Source organism: Penaeus chinensis, chromosome 5 (genome assembly GCF_019202785.1).
Source record: "Penaeus chinensis breed Huanghai No. 1 chromosome 5, ASM1920278v2, whole genome shotgun sequence".
Classification (NCBI taxonomy): domain Eukaryota; kingdom Metazoa; phylum Arthropoda; class Malacostraca; order Decapoda; family Penaeidae; genus Penaeus; species Penaeus chinensis.
The window spans coordinates 30,037,292-30,052,536 of NC_061823.1; the positions used below are offsets into that span (position 1 = coordinate 30,037,292).

At 38.7% G+C, this 15,245-nt stretch overlaps 2 protein-coding genes across 7 annotated transcripts in view; one reads left to right on the plus strand and one right to left on the minus strand.

The window, feature by feature from the left end:
• LOC125025367 (WSCD family member AGAP003962-like) overlaps window positions 1-3,952 on the minus strand; it is a 10,615-nt gene extending 6,663 nt beyond the window's left edge. For 2 of the 5 annotated variants that reach the window (XM_047613340.1, XM_047613344.1), the window contains exons 1-3: window positions 3,782-3,902; window positions 1,058-1,264; window positions 351-438 (exon numbers count right to left, since the gene is read on the minus strand). In XM_047613340.1, coding sequence (XP_047469296.1) covers window positions 351-438; window positions 1,058-1,264; window positions 3,782-3,809 — 323 coding nt within the window. In that variant the 5' untranslated portion in view covers window positions 3,810-3,902. Of the gene's footprint in view, window positions 1-350; window positions 439-1,057; window positions 1,265-2,046; window positions 2,117-3,781 lie in introns of those variants that run through there. The other 3 variants (XM_047613343.1, XM_047613341.1, XM_047613342.1) reach the window with 3 other exon arrangements.
• LOC125025366 (WSC domain-containing protein 2-like) overlaps window positions 1-15,009 on the plus strand; it is a 30,538-nt gene extending 15,529 nt beyond the window's left edge. For both annotated transcript variants that reach the window (XM_047613339.1, XM_047613338.1), the window contains exons 2-7: window positions 2,456-2,566; window positions 3,602-4,076; window positions 4,897-5,045; window positions 5,370-5,493; window positions 13,951-14,042; window positions 14,287-15,009. In XM_047613339.1, coding sequence (XP_047469295.1) covers window positions 2,456-2,566; window positions 3,602-4,076; window positions 4,897-5,045; window positions 5,370-5,493; window positions 13,951-14,042; window positions 14,287-14,624 — 1,289 coding nt within the window. In that variant the 3' untranslated portion in view covers window positions 14,625-15,009. The remainder of the gene's footprint in view (window positions 1-2,455; window positions 2,567-3,601; window positions 4,077-4,896; window positions 5,046-5,369; window positions 5,494-13,950; window positions 14,043-14,286) is intronic.
• Window positions 15,010-15,245: the final 236 nt, after the last annotated feature.

The window sequence follows — 15,245 nt, forward strand, 5'->3', positions numbered from 1 at the left end:
AACTAACGATTTTTTATAAATCTTTAAAAATATTAAAATTCTTTGTGTACTGCCCCCGCTACATAATAAGATTCACCGCAATACGCGTCTGTTATTTTTCCTTTTCCCGGCCTGGAAGGGGTAACGGTACGAAGATTAATCGCTCGCCCATACACGTTCCCGCCATTTAAAAAATATGACTCAGCTTCATGGCTTCCCTGGGTCCGCTAAATCGACCAAGTTTTGTGCAGAAACCCTGACGAGTACTGAGGTAGCGCCCAGAGATAGGTGCTGACAATAAGAAATGCTGGCCTTGCAAGGAAAAACTAATATAACTTGTATAATTGCATGTTAAATGCATGTAGTTTTACCTGTCACACTGGGTGTCGTTGGGCCACAGTTGTTGTGAAGACGCTGTCATGTTGATATTCAGGTTGCGATATTGAATAGTTCCGGCTTCTGAAAATATTTTTATTTTTTAATTTTTTTTGCGTATAACCTGAACACGAAACATATAGGCCTACAACATGCAACGTTAATATGAACTGTACATCTTAAGCAATGCTTCCCAACTTCCTCACCATCAAGAAACTCTCCATACAAATGATTGACTATTCAGCAAGACGATTTTACTTAAGTAACCAAAACTCACTCTACAAGCTTCATCTCTCATTTTAAAAGACACAAGTGATAGTATTTAAGTCTATACATTTTAAAAGTTCTGAACTCTTCATCAGTCTTATTATAAACGCCGGAGCCTCTTGAAATGTTTAACTGAACTGAATCTAAACTCTATCATTAGTTATTAAACAGAGTACATGAGTGGTTTCCATTTTTTTCTACCCCCCCCCCCCCCCACATGATTCGCTCCCTGAGTCCCCTTCTTCAAATACTGTATTTAACGGGCATAAACAGTACATGTCAGTAAATTCTGCTTGATTCATATTTCTCAAATGTAATGTTCATCTCTGTGGGGCGTGCCCCTATAAGCCCCACAGATTGGAAACCACTGCAGTACAGAATTAGTCTCACTCACCGAAAACTGCAGAAATCGTTTTGCTAAGACACTGAAGCTTACCTAGAGATCCTGAGTTAGCGTTCCCTCCGTCTATAGGCCGGATGTGGGTGCGTTGAAAGCCCACTGCATCATCCATGGTAATACTCCCTATGGCACTAACGGTCGGTCTCATGTAAGTAATTCTATGGCAACGGTATGTGAACAGAGCTGCCCCTATTGCCACGCATATTAGGCTTACCCTGAATCCCACTCCGAAACTGCACTGATCTGAAGAAAAAATATAAACACTAAATCGGTGGTTCCTAACCCTTTAAACTACCACGCCCCCTTTTAGGAATTTCCTTTTGCATCTGTAAATAAGATTCCCTCCTAGATTTTAAAGAAAATTATGTTTTGATAGTCTCTTTAATGAGTATGAATTAATCGCATTATAATTAAAATTTCCATTATGTGACCATGCTTTCGTTAAGAGAATAACAAAGGTAATTGGAGGAATTACTGCCTTTTTTCCAAGTTAAGAACCACTGCAGTAATTCATGCATATAAAACACAGATATCACGCCATATGAAACTGGTCGTGAGGCCAGTATGCCTTGGCGCTTCCTCAAACTCTCGAACTGCTACTTACATAACCTCATACTCTATTTTTTTCTTGGCCGGTTTTCCCCCCATACAATATGTAGGTTAGCAAGCCATTTCATTTTTAGCACTTTATTTAAAACTAGATAACGAACAGACAGCAAACACCGACAATAATTTTTTTTCATTTTAGACCTCTGGGATATAGCTATTTTGGTATGTACATGTATGCACTCGCATGTTAACTTTTCACTCTGACAGCTCTACATATACAATATTTCTTTTTATTCACACGTGTCAATACTCCGAGTATGTATGGATAAATGTGTATATATGTGTGTATGTGTGTGTGCGTATGTACGCGCACGCGTGCGTGTATGTATTTGTGTTTTTATATATTAATATTTATATAATATAAGTATATGTGGAGAGCTTCCGTTGAAAACTATTATTTGGATATGATAACTCACTAAGCAACATTGCTTATGCATAGATGACGAAACCAGAAAGGGCACGCATAGCCAGCCCCTTCCTTTTCTCCCACAAGCTAAGCGTAAACTGCTTCAGCGGCCGAGTTTCGGCGCCGAGAAAATCCACGAAAACTAATTGGCAACTGCAACGAGAGTACTGTCTTGTCTCCTCTTATATATTCATTCTCTCATTTTCCTTCTTCTTATTGGTCGTATATTATTACATATTTTATCAGTTGTCGAACATATCTTTCGTTTACCATCGAGTAATTAATGAAAAGAAAATATACCACACACAGCCAGCCAACATGCGTCATTTCATTCACAAATTCATAAGTTCATACTACAAACAACTATTTTTTTTTTTTTCCAGAACATGTTTAACAGTCTATATCATCTCTCTTTTCAGTTCAAGCTCCTAACGTCAGGTCTTTACTGGTTCTCGCAGTTACAGCCGCGCTGATGTGGACTCTTCATGTCACGTATAATTCACACAACTATATATTTATACCAACAACAGGTAAGGACTTCCAATATTACGTGTTCTTGGGTTCGGTCATTTATTTTTTCCTTTTCTTTTCCTATTTTTATGCGATTCTTCAAAGGGAATTATGATCGCTGTTGCCGTTGCTGTTGTTGATAATTCTAGTTAGGGGTGGTGGTGTTTCTGTTGTTAGTATAATTATCATAATCATTATGAATACTCTCATTGTCTTTATTTTATAGTATCAATCATCGTTATCATTATCATCAATTTGTTATAATTATGTAAGTCCTTATCAATTCTTATCATTGCTCAAAGTTAGTTTTGTCATTATCATTATTATCACTGTTATTCGATTTTTATACAGTATTATCGTTATTATCATTTATATGCTAATTTCTCATGTCCTTCATTAATAAATATATTACAGTTTTACTGCTGATAGTTGCAATTGGTGCAGTTATTTAAATGATAACGTGAATCATTATTATTGTTATATTTTATTACCGTCATCGTCGCCGATATCATCACCATCATCATCACCACCATCATTATCACCATCATCATCACCATCACCATCACCATCACCATCATCATCATCACCACCACCACCACCATCATTCAGATTATTGCCTTGAAAGATAGTCATTATTATGGATGTTATAAAACATATCATAATTACTTCTTATATTGTATTCTAGACAGCAGTAATGGTAATCATACTCTCAATATTCATAATAACGAGTTTACTGATCTGAAATATGTCGAGTGGGTAAAAATGCCATGTGAATTACTATAGCTAGGATATTTCAGGCTTTAATTGTACATACTATTCTATCACGTGTGTGTGTGTGTGTGTGTGTGTGTGTGTGTGTGTGTGTGTGTGTGTGTGTGTGTGTGTGTGTGTGTGTGTGTGTGTGTGTGTGTGTGAAAGAGAGAGAGCGCGTGCGTGCGTGCGCGCGCATATTTCGTGTTCGTTCTTATCTGCGTTTTTAGTGTTAATTTTCGATTTTGTTTCTAGTCTACTCTGTATCCCACAGATTAATCCGCAATTTTCTACATATCTTCCAGCAACGACGTCGATAATGAAAGATGCAGGTATATATGGACCTACGTTAACAAACACAACTAGGAAGGTAAAAGAAGTTACTTATGTGCCAAGAGTAATTCGTAATAATACAAGAACACAAGAGGCGACGAATACACCCACTAATGTTTCAACCGCGAGAACAGATAATAAGAAACCGTTACCGATGGGTGCTCGAGGCAATGTACCCATTCCTTTTCTACAAGTCACGCTCCCAGCAACGTCGCAAACACTCCACAAGTCACTGTCCGAGACAAACTCTACACACCGAACAGCGAATGCAAATTTCACCAATATGAGCTCTCAAACCCTGACTGAAACGAACTTGAAGAGGGAGCCGAGTCAACAACCGGCGTCCGAACCCCAGGCGACGGCTTCGGCGAAGAACCTTACCGTCATCCAGCGTGATTACTCTCGGAAGCCGTCCGTGCTCTGGCCGCAGGACGCGAACTGCTCGAGGTATTATTTTTATTGGCATTGCTGTTTCATTGTAATTGTTATTACTATTATCACAGACTATAACTCCTCTACTTAGAATTACAATAAGCATTACTACTTTCTCCAAACGGAGAAGGTGGCATTTTACCAGCTATCTGTTCAATAATTGGTTTATCAACAAAATTGTGAAAAAAGTTAAATTAAAGTAAATAAGTTGACCATTCAGCAGCGATCAGTTGATTAGTATATTGTTGTGATCCGGATCCGAGTACGTATTTTGGATCCAGTTAAATGATTATTATTGGGAAGGGGTCTGCTAGAAATGTTTTTCTCTTTGAAATGTTTTGAAACTGGATTTCCGCGAGTTGGTGGAGGTCTGTCTTCTATGCTATTACTATTCCTTTATTTTTATCATGGCAGATATGACTACCAACATTCCACAATTGTGAATATAATTATCTTTTTCATCGCTCTTATCGTCATCATTATTAACATTTGAATTGCACCATTATCATTGTAATCATAATTGCATTTCATGTTATTGTCATATCATTATTATGAAAAGCGATATTAAGATTATTAATCATCATTGTTGATATCGAAGGCTCAGAATTAATTCTCAATATATGCATATTTTATGATACTAATATTACTGTCACTCTTACTTCAGCTGATAATGCAGGTATTTTATCGTTATTCTTATTATATTCAGCATTGCCATAGACTCTTATCATCCCTCATTTGTTCTGTCAACATTTGCAGTCTATGGTTATAATTTTCATCACTGTCTTCCATAATCATCATCATTAGGAGTATATAATCATCGATACTACTAATACAGTTATAAGTTGTGGTTCGGGCTCCGGGTGCCCAGCGCGTGGTTGCTCTCCTTTCCCCGCTCCGGCAATACATGGACCCGTTACCTGCTGGAAGGTGCTGCGGGCGTCGTCACCGGCTCTGTTTACCATTCCAAATATCTCAAAGGCTTAGGTATTGAGCGTCGCCGTTGTGTAATGTGGTCATATTTGAGCCAAAGGTTGAGATAAGATTTTTTTTTTTTCGTACAGACATGTGGATATTTTTATTTATTTGTTCATTTTTATTTCTTTTACTTTTCTTTCTGTTTTCATTTTTTCCTTTCATTTCCTTTTCTTTTCTTTTATATTTCCCTTTCTCTTTCACTTTCTTTTGTCTCTCCTTTCCTTTTCTTTATCTTTACTCTTTTTTTTTCTTTATTTCCTTTTCTCTTCTCTTCTCCTTATTTTAATTCTATCAGTCATGAGGACAAACCTGAGGGTGCCTGCTACTCGACAGGCTACATGGGCGAGGACGACCCTCTGTGGTGGCGAACTTCCCTCGTCATCAAGACTCATTCACTCCTTCCTCTTCGCATCCACCCCGACTACCCTGTCATAGCTGTCATCAGGAACCCCGCCAGGTATCTATGTCAGGAAGTGTATGCTTTTCTCCTTTTCCCCAGTAGATTTGCCTCCATATTGATTGATTTCGTATTATTTTTTTTATACTATGCCTACATTTTTTCTGGTCATTATTATTTCTTACTTTAGCAGACAATATCCGGGTACACAACCATTGAAAGACATGTACCATGTTAGAGCAGATGACAAATATGTAGGATTTCAACCATACTTAAACAAAACATTCGGAATCGCCTTGAATGCTCATCAAAGATTGACGCTTATATATTGGTATTGGTAATTCCGTTTGTTTGTTTGATTTCCCTAGTTTATTCCGGATGCTGACCCTGTTAATCAGTCGGCACGGCCATGGTTAGGACTTATGTCACGCGATGTTAGCGTTATAACATGGCTCTGTTATTTTTTTTACGTGAAATACCTGTACTGTGATATCAATATATTGAGCACTTTCATCAAGAATATTCGCAGCGTGTAAACCAATATGAGAACACGAAGAACTGGGTAGAACTATTCCTGCAAATTCAGATCGTGTTTGTCGGTCCAGTCGTAACTTGTACAATTTTGGTACTACACAATAAATGCTGCATTATAAGTGCCAGCTGCTTTGTTCCAGTTTTCTGGAGCATATTGCTTATGAATCTGCGGAAGGGACAAAGCGTACCTGATCTATATGGTTCTTTAATAGACTAATCAACTCTGATTTCTCCAATATTGAAGGATATAGAGCATGATAATGTACGACCGACAGTACGGAACATAGGCGAGTCTCCGAAAACGTACATAGTTTTTGCCAACAAAATTATGAATGGCTCCGACATTTACGTTTAGATTTTTAAAGAGACGCTGTTATTCCAAAGCGTTCGTATCACTGGTAGCGGTCTAGCGTTATGAAATTTATATGAAAAGTCAATATTGGCAATGTAATAGAATTGACAGCCTTCATTTTTTTCAAATGAAATTATTAAGCCACACTAGCGGGCCTCTAGCTGCTATCAGAAGCAAATTAGAGGCATTACCAATTGACAAGTAAGCTAATAATGTATTTGAATACATAGGATTAAATGCATTACCTTGACGTGTGCCAAGATCAAAAGACCTCCTTTGCGTGAGTATGGTCTCTGGAAGAGTCGACCTGAAGTGCAGGATTATCCTCAGAGAATCAAGTCTAGTGTCCGCATTGCCAGCATGCTGCGAGTAACACACCCTAATCATGTCTTATGGTGAAGCTGTTGACTGAAGACAGCCCTGCCAACTGTATTCCATGATCCAACTTGCAAGGACTTCTTGCAATAGGCATCAAGAGATGGCTTTAAGGCTCGAGATAGTCAAGATTTTGCTTTTGTATAATAGCATTATCAAGTCCTTTAAGATAAATAGCTTGGTCCTTTGATACAGGTGCCAAGTTCTCCAGATACTCCTATCATGATCATGAATCCTACTGTCAGCCCAACCCATTTGTTGACTTCGTGGTCCAACAACCCCGAGTCATGAGCTACACTTTCAAGATATGTAAAGCTGTGCATAACATGACTAACCTTGCCACCAGCCTACACTGGCTAATCGGGTTCTTGTAACAAAGCAAAATCCCAGGTCTTGGTCCACAAGACCTCAAAACCCAAGGGTTCTCTTCGGCTGATAAATTCATCGAGAGTTCTCAACAAATAATCTAAACGATGGGGTAGGCACATGCCAAATGACACAGTCTCGATCTATAGGTACTAGAAGTCACCACCATGTTTCCACCTAACTTTCATTTGCAACACTAGAACGCAGGCCGTGGAGTGCAAACGAAAATACTTGTTTTTCTGTCTCTCTGATCTGGTGTCAAGATGCTGTAGCGACTACGCTAAAAGCATAATCGATATTTCCTATTTGAGTCATCGTTGTTTAAATAACCAACGGCTGAACAGAACTAAAAAAAAAAAAAAACCTAGTGCAAAGCACCGGTACGTTGACCTCAGATTTCTCACTGAAGAGAACGAACGTTTGCTACAACATTGTGAAAAAAAAATAGTATCAGGTAAAAAAAAAATCGTTTCATAGTTGTTTGCTACAATTTCGGTAACACCAACAGACATCATACGTAAGTACCTTCCGTCTCTTGGCGGATTTAGTGTTTCGAAGTGAAGTGATGTGAAAAGTGTTGTGTTAATCGTGTGTTTTGCAGAGGTATAAGGCCGTGTTATATGGCGCCTTGTTGATGGCGAAACCACAACTCGGCTGAAATGATATCTTTTTAGTGCTTCATTCCTTGGACCTTTATTGTGCATTGAGTACCTCATACTATGCACTCCGTCGTCAGCCTCATACAGTTCGTCAGCGTGTGCGCAGTAGTGTGTCTGGCATGCCGTATGATACTGTTTTCTTCCAAAGCCGAATGGTTCGTGGTGTGCTGTTAGTCAAGTAACAGGCCCATGACCATTTCCGTGCTGAGAGACACATGGATTTTCCTTTAAACTAAATTAAGGACCTATAATCTCTCCAGAAAGGAAGACTTTATTCTTAAAATGAGTGACTTTTTGTGGTGCCATTGCTGAGGGAACACGGCGGTTCGACCGTTACGAAGCAGCATAATATACTACATAAAAATGCACAGAAAATCTTCAGTCCTCATTCCAGGTCGCCAGAGATGTTTTTGTAAATTAGCTGTCGATTCCGTGGACTATGGCCTTTTTTATCGTAATTCAAACTTTAGGATACGTTTTGGACTTGCCTGTTATGTAAATAATTAATTAAATAAATAATGATATAATAAAAAAGTAAAATATGAACATTTATTATTTTAAAGAATGTTTATCTGTTTTTACAGATGACATCTACTTCAAACACTAAAACATTTGCTCCTGACAGCAAGTCTGCTTTTGTCTGCAGTGTTGGATCCTGCAGGGAAAAGATCAGATCTGTAGCGCAAGATTATTGCCCTGTGCTTCTTCGGGCTGCTTTTATCCTCGACAATGTTCAAGTGCTAAAAATGGTTACAAATAGTACAAATGCAAACTCCAGATGATCCACCATCGAAAGAATGGAAGCTAATCAAGAAACAGCATTTAAGAGCAGCTAGGAAGACAGAGTCTGTTTCTGTTCTTCCTCGGGCATCTTCAGAACTTCACAAGCGTTTCATGGCTTCAGCCTCATGTGGCCAAAAAGGTGTCGCGCTTTCCTCGGAACTCTGTTTCTGCTTCACCAGTTCCAGTTCAGTCCCAAGCCTCTTGTAAATCGACCACAAAGACACTTTCTCATCAAGGAAAGCATCCATCTTGTGACAAAAAGTGAACCAGAGCTACTAGCCGAAACGATTTGAACTTTCACCTAAATCGCATGAGAGTCCAAAGCATTTATCCTGACACTCACGAAGATCGTTTTCAATCGCAGAAAGTCTCGTCATCAACAAGTGAAAAGCCTTTGACCGATCATTCCTGCAATTACTCGCCTCCTCAAAAAAAAAAAAAAAAAAAAAAAAAAAAAAAAAAAAAAAATCTTCTCTTTCACAACCACAGAGGCTTGATGTTAAAGGTCAAAATCTTGAATCAGATTGTAGGGCATCTATTCAGACATCTCGTAAGAACAACTTAACCTCTCTTGATAAAATACTAGAAATTTTAGCCTCTTCGACATCCAAGTGGATGTTGGATGAAAATTCCAGCACATTGGCAAGAACAAAATAATGCTGGAGAATTAGTGGTTTATGATAGATTATCAAGAGAAGGTCAGGAAGATCTCATTCTTATTGACTAAGTGGAAGTCAGAACATTTGATAACTTGGGAAAAGAATGTATTTTATGGCGACCAAAGAAAGTATCGCCAGAAGTTTCATCTGTTCAGCATGCGATGCGATTGAGATTTGCGAAGTTCTAGCTTCGCCTGGGCCTTCTATATATGACCCGGCCTGTTCAGCAGCAACTGACATGGCACAAGCATTGCTTCATTTGTAGCACCACCAGCTGAACCTCCATTTGTCTGTTTCGAGTCAGCCCGGCCTCGCCAAACAGTACTTAACATTCTGATTCCTCAGATATCACCTTTAATACATGTGGAGGATTTTCGGAATTGGTGGCTTGTTCGCGCTACACACACATATGCTGCTAACCCTAGTTCATCTGCAGGACCTATGCCATTTGTATGTGGACTACAGTGGCCTCCGTATTCTGAACAAATGATACTTTCTCAGTTTCTATCTGCTCCAAAAAATCCCAAGGAGGATTTTTCTTGACTAAGAATACCAGACAACCGATTATTGTTGGCGGGTCATTCAGCCTGTTTCATTGCTCGGCAGTCCTGGTAGGCCACGCGTCCCTAAGGGAAGGACACGTGGTCATACACACAGACTCCAGGGCAGCCATTGACCGATTTCAGCACAGCTCACCCACAGACAACACCTACCTACTGACCACGATTCTCACACTGGCACAGATAATTCTTGCTCAGGGTAGAAGAATTATCATCAACTGGGTCCCAAGCCACATCGGCATCAGAGGGAACGAGCTTGCTGACAGACTAGCCATCGCTGGCAGGGGTATGCCCCAAAATCCCATGACGATAAAACCGAGCCGAAAATTACTTATGGAGAAGTGTGCCTTGGTCGGTCGTACCTTCCTACGGCAGCTCCACAGAGAGGAAACGAGAACCTCCCCCTCGGCCAGCTGGTACTCAGACGCCACAGGCTATGAACCACTGGCATTCTCTGAAGTAAGCAACAGAGGTACCGAAGTCATTCTTCACAGAATGCGCCTAGGTTACCACTGTGCATGGCAGATTATCCCAACAATCGAACGCGATGAAAGGTGCTGCAAGCACTGCGGCGAGCCGAACGCCACACTAGTCCGCTACCTAGAAAATTGTGACCATACACAATTCCTGAGACAGGGACCGCCCACAGCAGCCGCCGTGCTGGTAAAGAGGCTATGCGAAATGCTTACACCATGGCGGCAGGAGCGCCTGCTGGCAATCCCGCCGCCACGGTAAGCACCGAGTGTCAGACAACTCAATGAGACAGCCGTAAAAAGCTGACACAGGCCGGGCCATATTTAGAAGGCCCGGGCGAAGCTAGAACTTCGCAAACCATAAAGAAGGCGGCAGTCCTGGAACACTTTATCGATAATGTCATTACTTGCTAAACTTCTATTAATGTCATTACTTGCTAAACTTCTATTAATGTCATTACTTGCTAAACTTCTATTAATGTCATTACTTGCTAAACTTCTATTAATGTCAGCAAGAGCAATTTACCAGAATCCTGATCTTGGTCCTGGGTTGTAAAGGAAAGTCTAGTAGAAGCAGCGGTAAAAAAAAAATTAGAACTACGTGAAAGCGCGATTCCTAAGACTCTGATGAAAATCAGATCGGATCTCTTGAGTAACACATCCTATCATGGACTACTTTGTGGCGAGGAACAGATAGCTTAATCTCTGAGTAAAAAGATACTGCAACCTGGGGAAGTTAAGATTTCAAACAACTTTTTCCATTTATTGCATCATGCGCCACCAACTAATAAAGTTAAGATCTAATTCTCCTGAGTGTTCCTTGTTTTCACGGGGACGTCATCAATCTAGTTATACAACAGAATCTTCCCATAAAATTATAGATCTGAAAGTCTGGAAGGTGCAGCTTCTAAACCAGCAGCTTCGTATTCTCAAAATAATACTATACGTGGAAATGAGAGATATCTTTCAGGAATCACCGAGACCATTCCTTTTTTTTTTTTTTTTTTTTTTTTTTTTTTTTTTGGTCCAGGAAAAAAGGGACTCAAGTTGGACTGACTCCTGGGTTGGCAAGAGTCGTAGCCCGCAGGATGGGCTTAACATTTCCTTTGGCCTTCAGTGGCACTGGAAAAAGTCGCCCTCCTCCACTATGGCTTCCCTACCTTTAAAAATCTTCGGCTTCAATATTAAACAGAATCCACAAGTTACTAGCCGATTCAGTGGTGGAGGTGACAAGAAAAAAGGTATTTCTAAACTGAATATTCAAAGTAGCAAAGAAGGATTCATCAGAATCAACTCGTCCTCGATGCAAGTCGATTGAACAAGTATTTTCAACCACGATGGTTTCGATTGGTGTCTGTGGCTGAAGTACGTCTGACACTATAACATTGTTATATATCCATGTACCCTCCATTCAGACCATTTCTAGGGGTGTCAGTAGGAGAGAAGACTTATCAATTTTGAATCCTTCCATTAGGACTGAACCTGTGGATAGGAAACTCCTCCAAAGATGAGTTCGTGTCTTAATGTATCTTGACAATTGGCTCATAATTGAACAGTCACATGAAGACTGCAAAAGGAATTTAAGCCATACAATTAGAGGTGGGTACCTCCATCTACAAAAGTCTCACTTCAAACCAACAATGTCACTATAGTGACATTGAACAGCCACCCTGAGTTCAGGCAACAGGAAAAAGTGCTGAAAGAAAGTGTTCCAAAATTTTTGTCAACCAGTATATCTCATCAAGAGTGGGAGTCTTCTGGGGTCATTAAATCATGCAGCAGCATTAAATCACAGATCCCCTAAGATATGAAAAGGATGAAAGGTTCATGGAATTGCTTCATAGATCATTCTTTCAAAGGCGACCTCCAACTCGTAATGACATTCCTTCATGGTCTATACAGAAAGTTCTGGATCTCCTCTCATCACATTGGTATTCTGTAGATACATCTCCTATGGATGTGATTCACAAAGCAATATTCCTTGTTGCTCTTACCACATGTTTGCATGTTTCTCAACTGGCAGCCCTCTCACGTTCTCCTTCTGACAGTGTGGTCCAAATAATTTATATGTTTTTTACTCCTCATCCTTGTTTTCTAGCAAAAAATGAATGGCAAGGACATGTTTTAGAACCTGTAGTAATTCCATCATGGTTAGAAAATGAGTCCTCATGTTGTATGCCCAGTAGCAGCTTTGAAATGTTATATAGAAACTACCCCAGCAGATTTTAATGAGGCACTATGGTTATGGCCAGATTCACTTAAGCCATGCTCCCAACCTTACGTAGCCAAGATAATTAGAAGGATAATTTAATCTGCTGATCCAGGTCATGCTCCTACAGCTCACCAAGATAGGAAGAATGCTTCTACTCTGAAAAGTTGAAAGAAGCCAGTGAGTGGTCTTCATGTAGATCCTTTGTTAATCCATACATGACAACACATTTACAGGATGTCCCTTGTGTGGCAATGATTATGCCACCTAACCAGGCATCTCAATAAGTGGGTATTAATAGTATATATTTTTTTCTTTTTTGAAGTTAGTAAATTTTATTCCCTATAGTCAGTTGCTATTCAGCATCTTAACACCAGACTGGAGAGACAGAAAATAAAGACATTTGATGGATGGAAAATTTTATTTTTCTGTCTTGGAGGTGGTGTCAAGGGTTCCCTCCCATCCCATATCTACAAATTTTCTTTATCAACAATTTTGAAAATTTGACATCAATGTGCCAACGCTTCGTGTCCGTAAGAACTAGGGGGTTGGGGCAATTACAGCAATTGATGGTTGGGGATTCTTCTCCTGTTTTCCATTCTGGTGGGCTGTTGTTTATTTAAACAATGGTGACTCAACTCGGTTGGGAAGTACTGATTATGCTTTTAGCATAGTCACTACAACATAATGACACCAGACCTCCAAGACAGAAAAAAAAACATTTTCTATCTGTTAAATGTTATAATATATCAGAGCAACATAGGGCAAGATATGATGTTAATGACACCGGTATGTGTTTCTATGACATCATCATTTCACTTGTATACTGGGCACACAGGCATACACACAAAAAAAAAAAAAACGAAAACAAAAACAAAAATCTCATGCATGCATGTGCATACTTTGAAGGGTACACTGATGACCAGTGCAGTTGTAAACATCATTTTGCCATGGTTGATGCATGTGAAAGTGCTTCCTTTGGTCACTTTAGAAAATACATAGCTTGATATACAAGTATGTAGCTATCAATAGAGTAGGCATGATATCTTCATACAAAAATATATGTTATATGCAATATGACAAGAACTTTAAATAACTAGTTACTAGAATATCTCAAACAAGGAAAATAGAATTACTTTGCACAGAAATCAACATCATAATTGGAAATAGGCAATATTTTTTTCGTTCTTGAGTATCAATAGTTGGAATAAATATATATAAAGTAGTATATTTTGTAGGCCAATATGTATAGTGACATAATATGTACCATCACCTTTTTCATCTAGTCATTGTATAAATTCTAAGATAGTAGGTATATATATATTTATTTTTGTAAGAAGAAAACCCTTAGGAGTGTGTGAATATACATTGATTTTACCACAATGAATCCCAACTAGAGTTATAACTGATGGAATGGAATGAATATTATATTAGTTTTCCCTTTTGTATATAGTGCATGATATAACATTTCTCATTTATGATTTATTTCTCTTTCTAGAAAACAAGAAAAATGAAGATTGCTTATTTCTTTACATATTTTCCCACAGGTCTATCCTGTCCTTTTGGAATTATTGGAATATAGAAGCAGAATCACAAAAATTTACTGGCTCCATTGATTATTCTTATTATTCAACACCAGGTAACTGATAAGCCTTTGTAATAATATTCAGATATAACAGGATTTTTTACATATTTTTATCCAGTACTGTTTGTTACAAGTAAGTAGCTATAACTCATTCTTTGATACTGAAAGAGGAACACTATTACAATTATGTTAACAAAATAAACAGTTCCTATAGAATGTTAGTGGCTTTTGTTTGTGAGTAGTTCACATAGAACTTCCTTAACACTGCTTTTCTAAAAATAAATAAATATATTTTCAGAATTTCACGAGTTCGTACACATCAAATTGCAAAAATGGAGGGCAACATATGAATATGTCCTAAAGAATACTACTAAACTGCATGTGGTGTTCTATGAAAGGCTCCGAGAAAACCCCATAAAGGAGGTTCGTAAGATATTGACCTTCTTGGGCGTTAAACCAGACGAAGGTCGCCTTGCCTGCCTGAGTCGCCATACAGAAGGGAGGGTGAAAGGAGCTCAGAAAGAAAATGATCCCTACAGTTTGTACGAGAAAATGAACATGTTTTCCGTTGTCCAAGCAATTAATGCTCTCTTAAAAGAAAGAGGATTTACTGACTTACCTGATTATGAATTTTAGAAGTAGGATCTACTGCATTTTGCTCATACAAGCTAAAATGGCCACTGTTGGTGGCTGTGAGAAAAAAGCCATAAACTAGTTTGTACGTGATATTTTTTAATAAATTTTTAGCTTTAAATTGTTTTTACTTTTTCTTCCTATAGTTTACCAAATATTTTAATGTGGTGTTTATTAACCCATTGCCGCCAGGGAAAATGAATAAAAAATGGGGAAAATGCTGTGCTCATTTTTTATATTTTTTTGTGACCTGTCTCTACACACGGATTGCTCTGCCTTACCTGATTTCACCTTTCCTTGAAAGGGCGGGAAAATATATTTTTTACTTGTTCTATGAATATCGATGGTGTAAGTTTATTATAAGCATTATAATTGCTATAATGTTATAAACATTAGTAACAGTAAAAAAAGATAACGTAAAATATTTTCGTAAATTAAAGAAAACGGGTAAACGGGCGAGACAGTACTCGTAATTAGCTCACTGGTGATTTAGTACAAGTGTAGCCATCTATGTGTAGAAACAATTAAACAAGTAAACTCACAGTGAGCATGGCATGGACGTACGTGGCATGCCCGTCGTGAATTGGTTAATTAGCAGATTATTGCACATTATACGAGCATAAT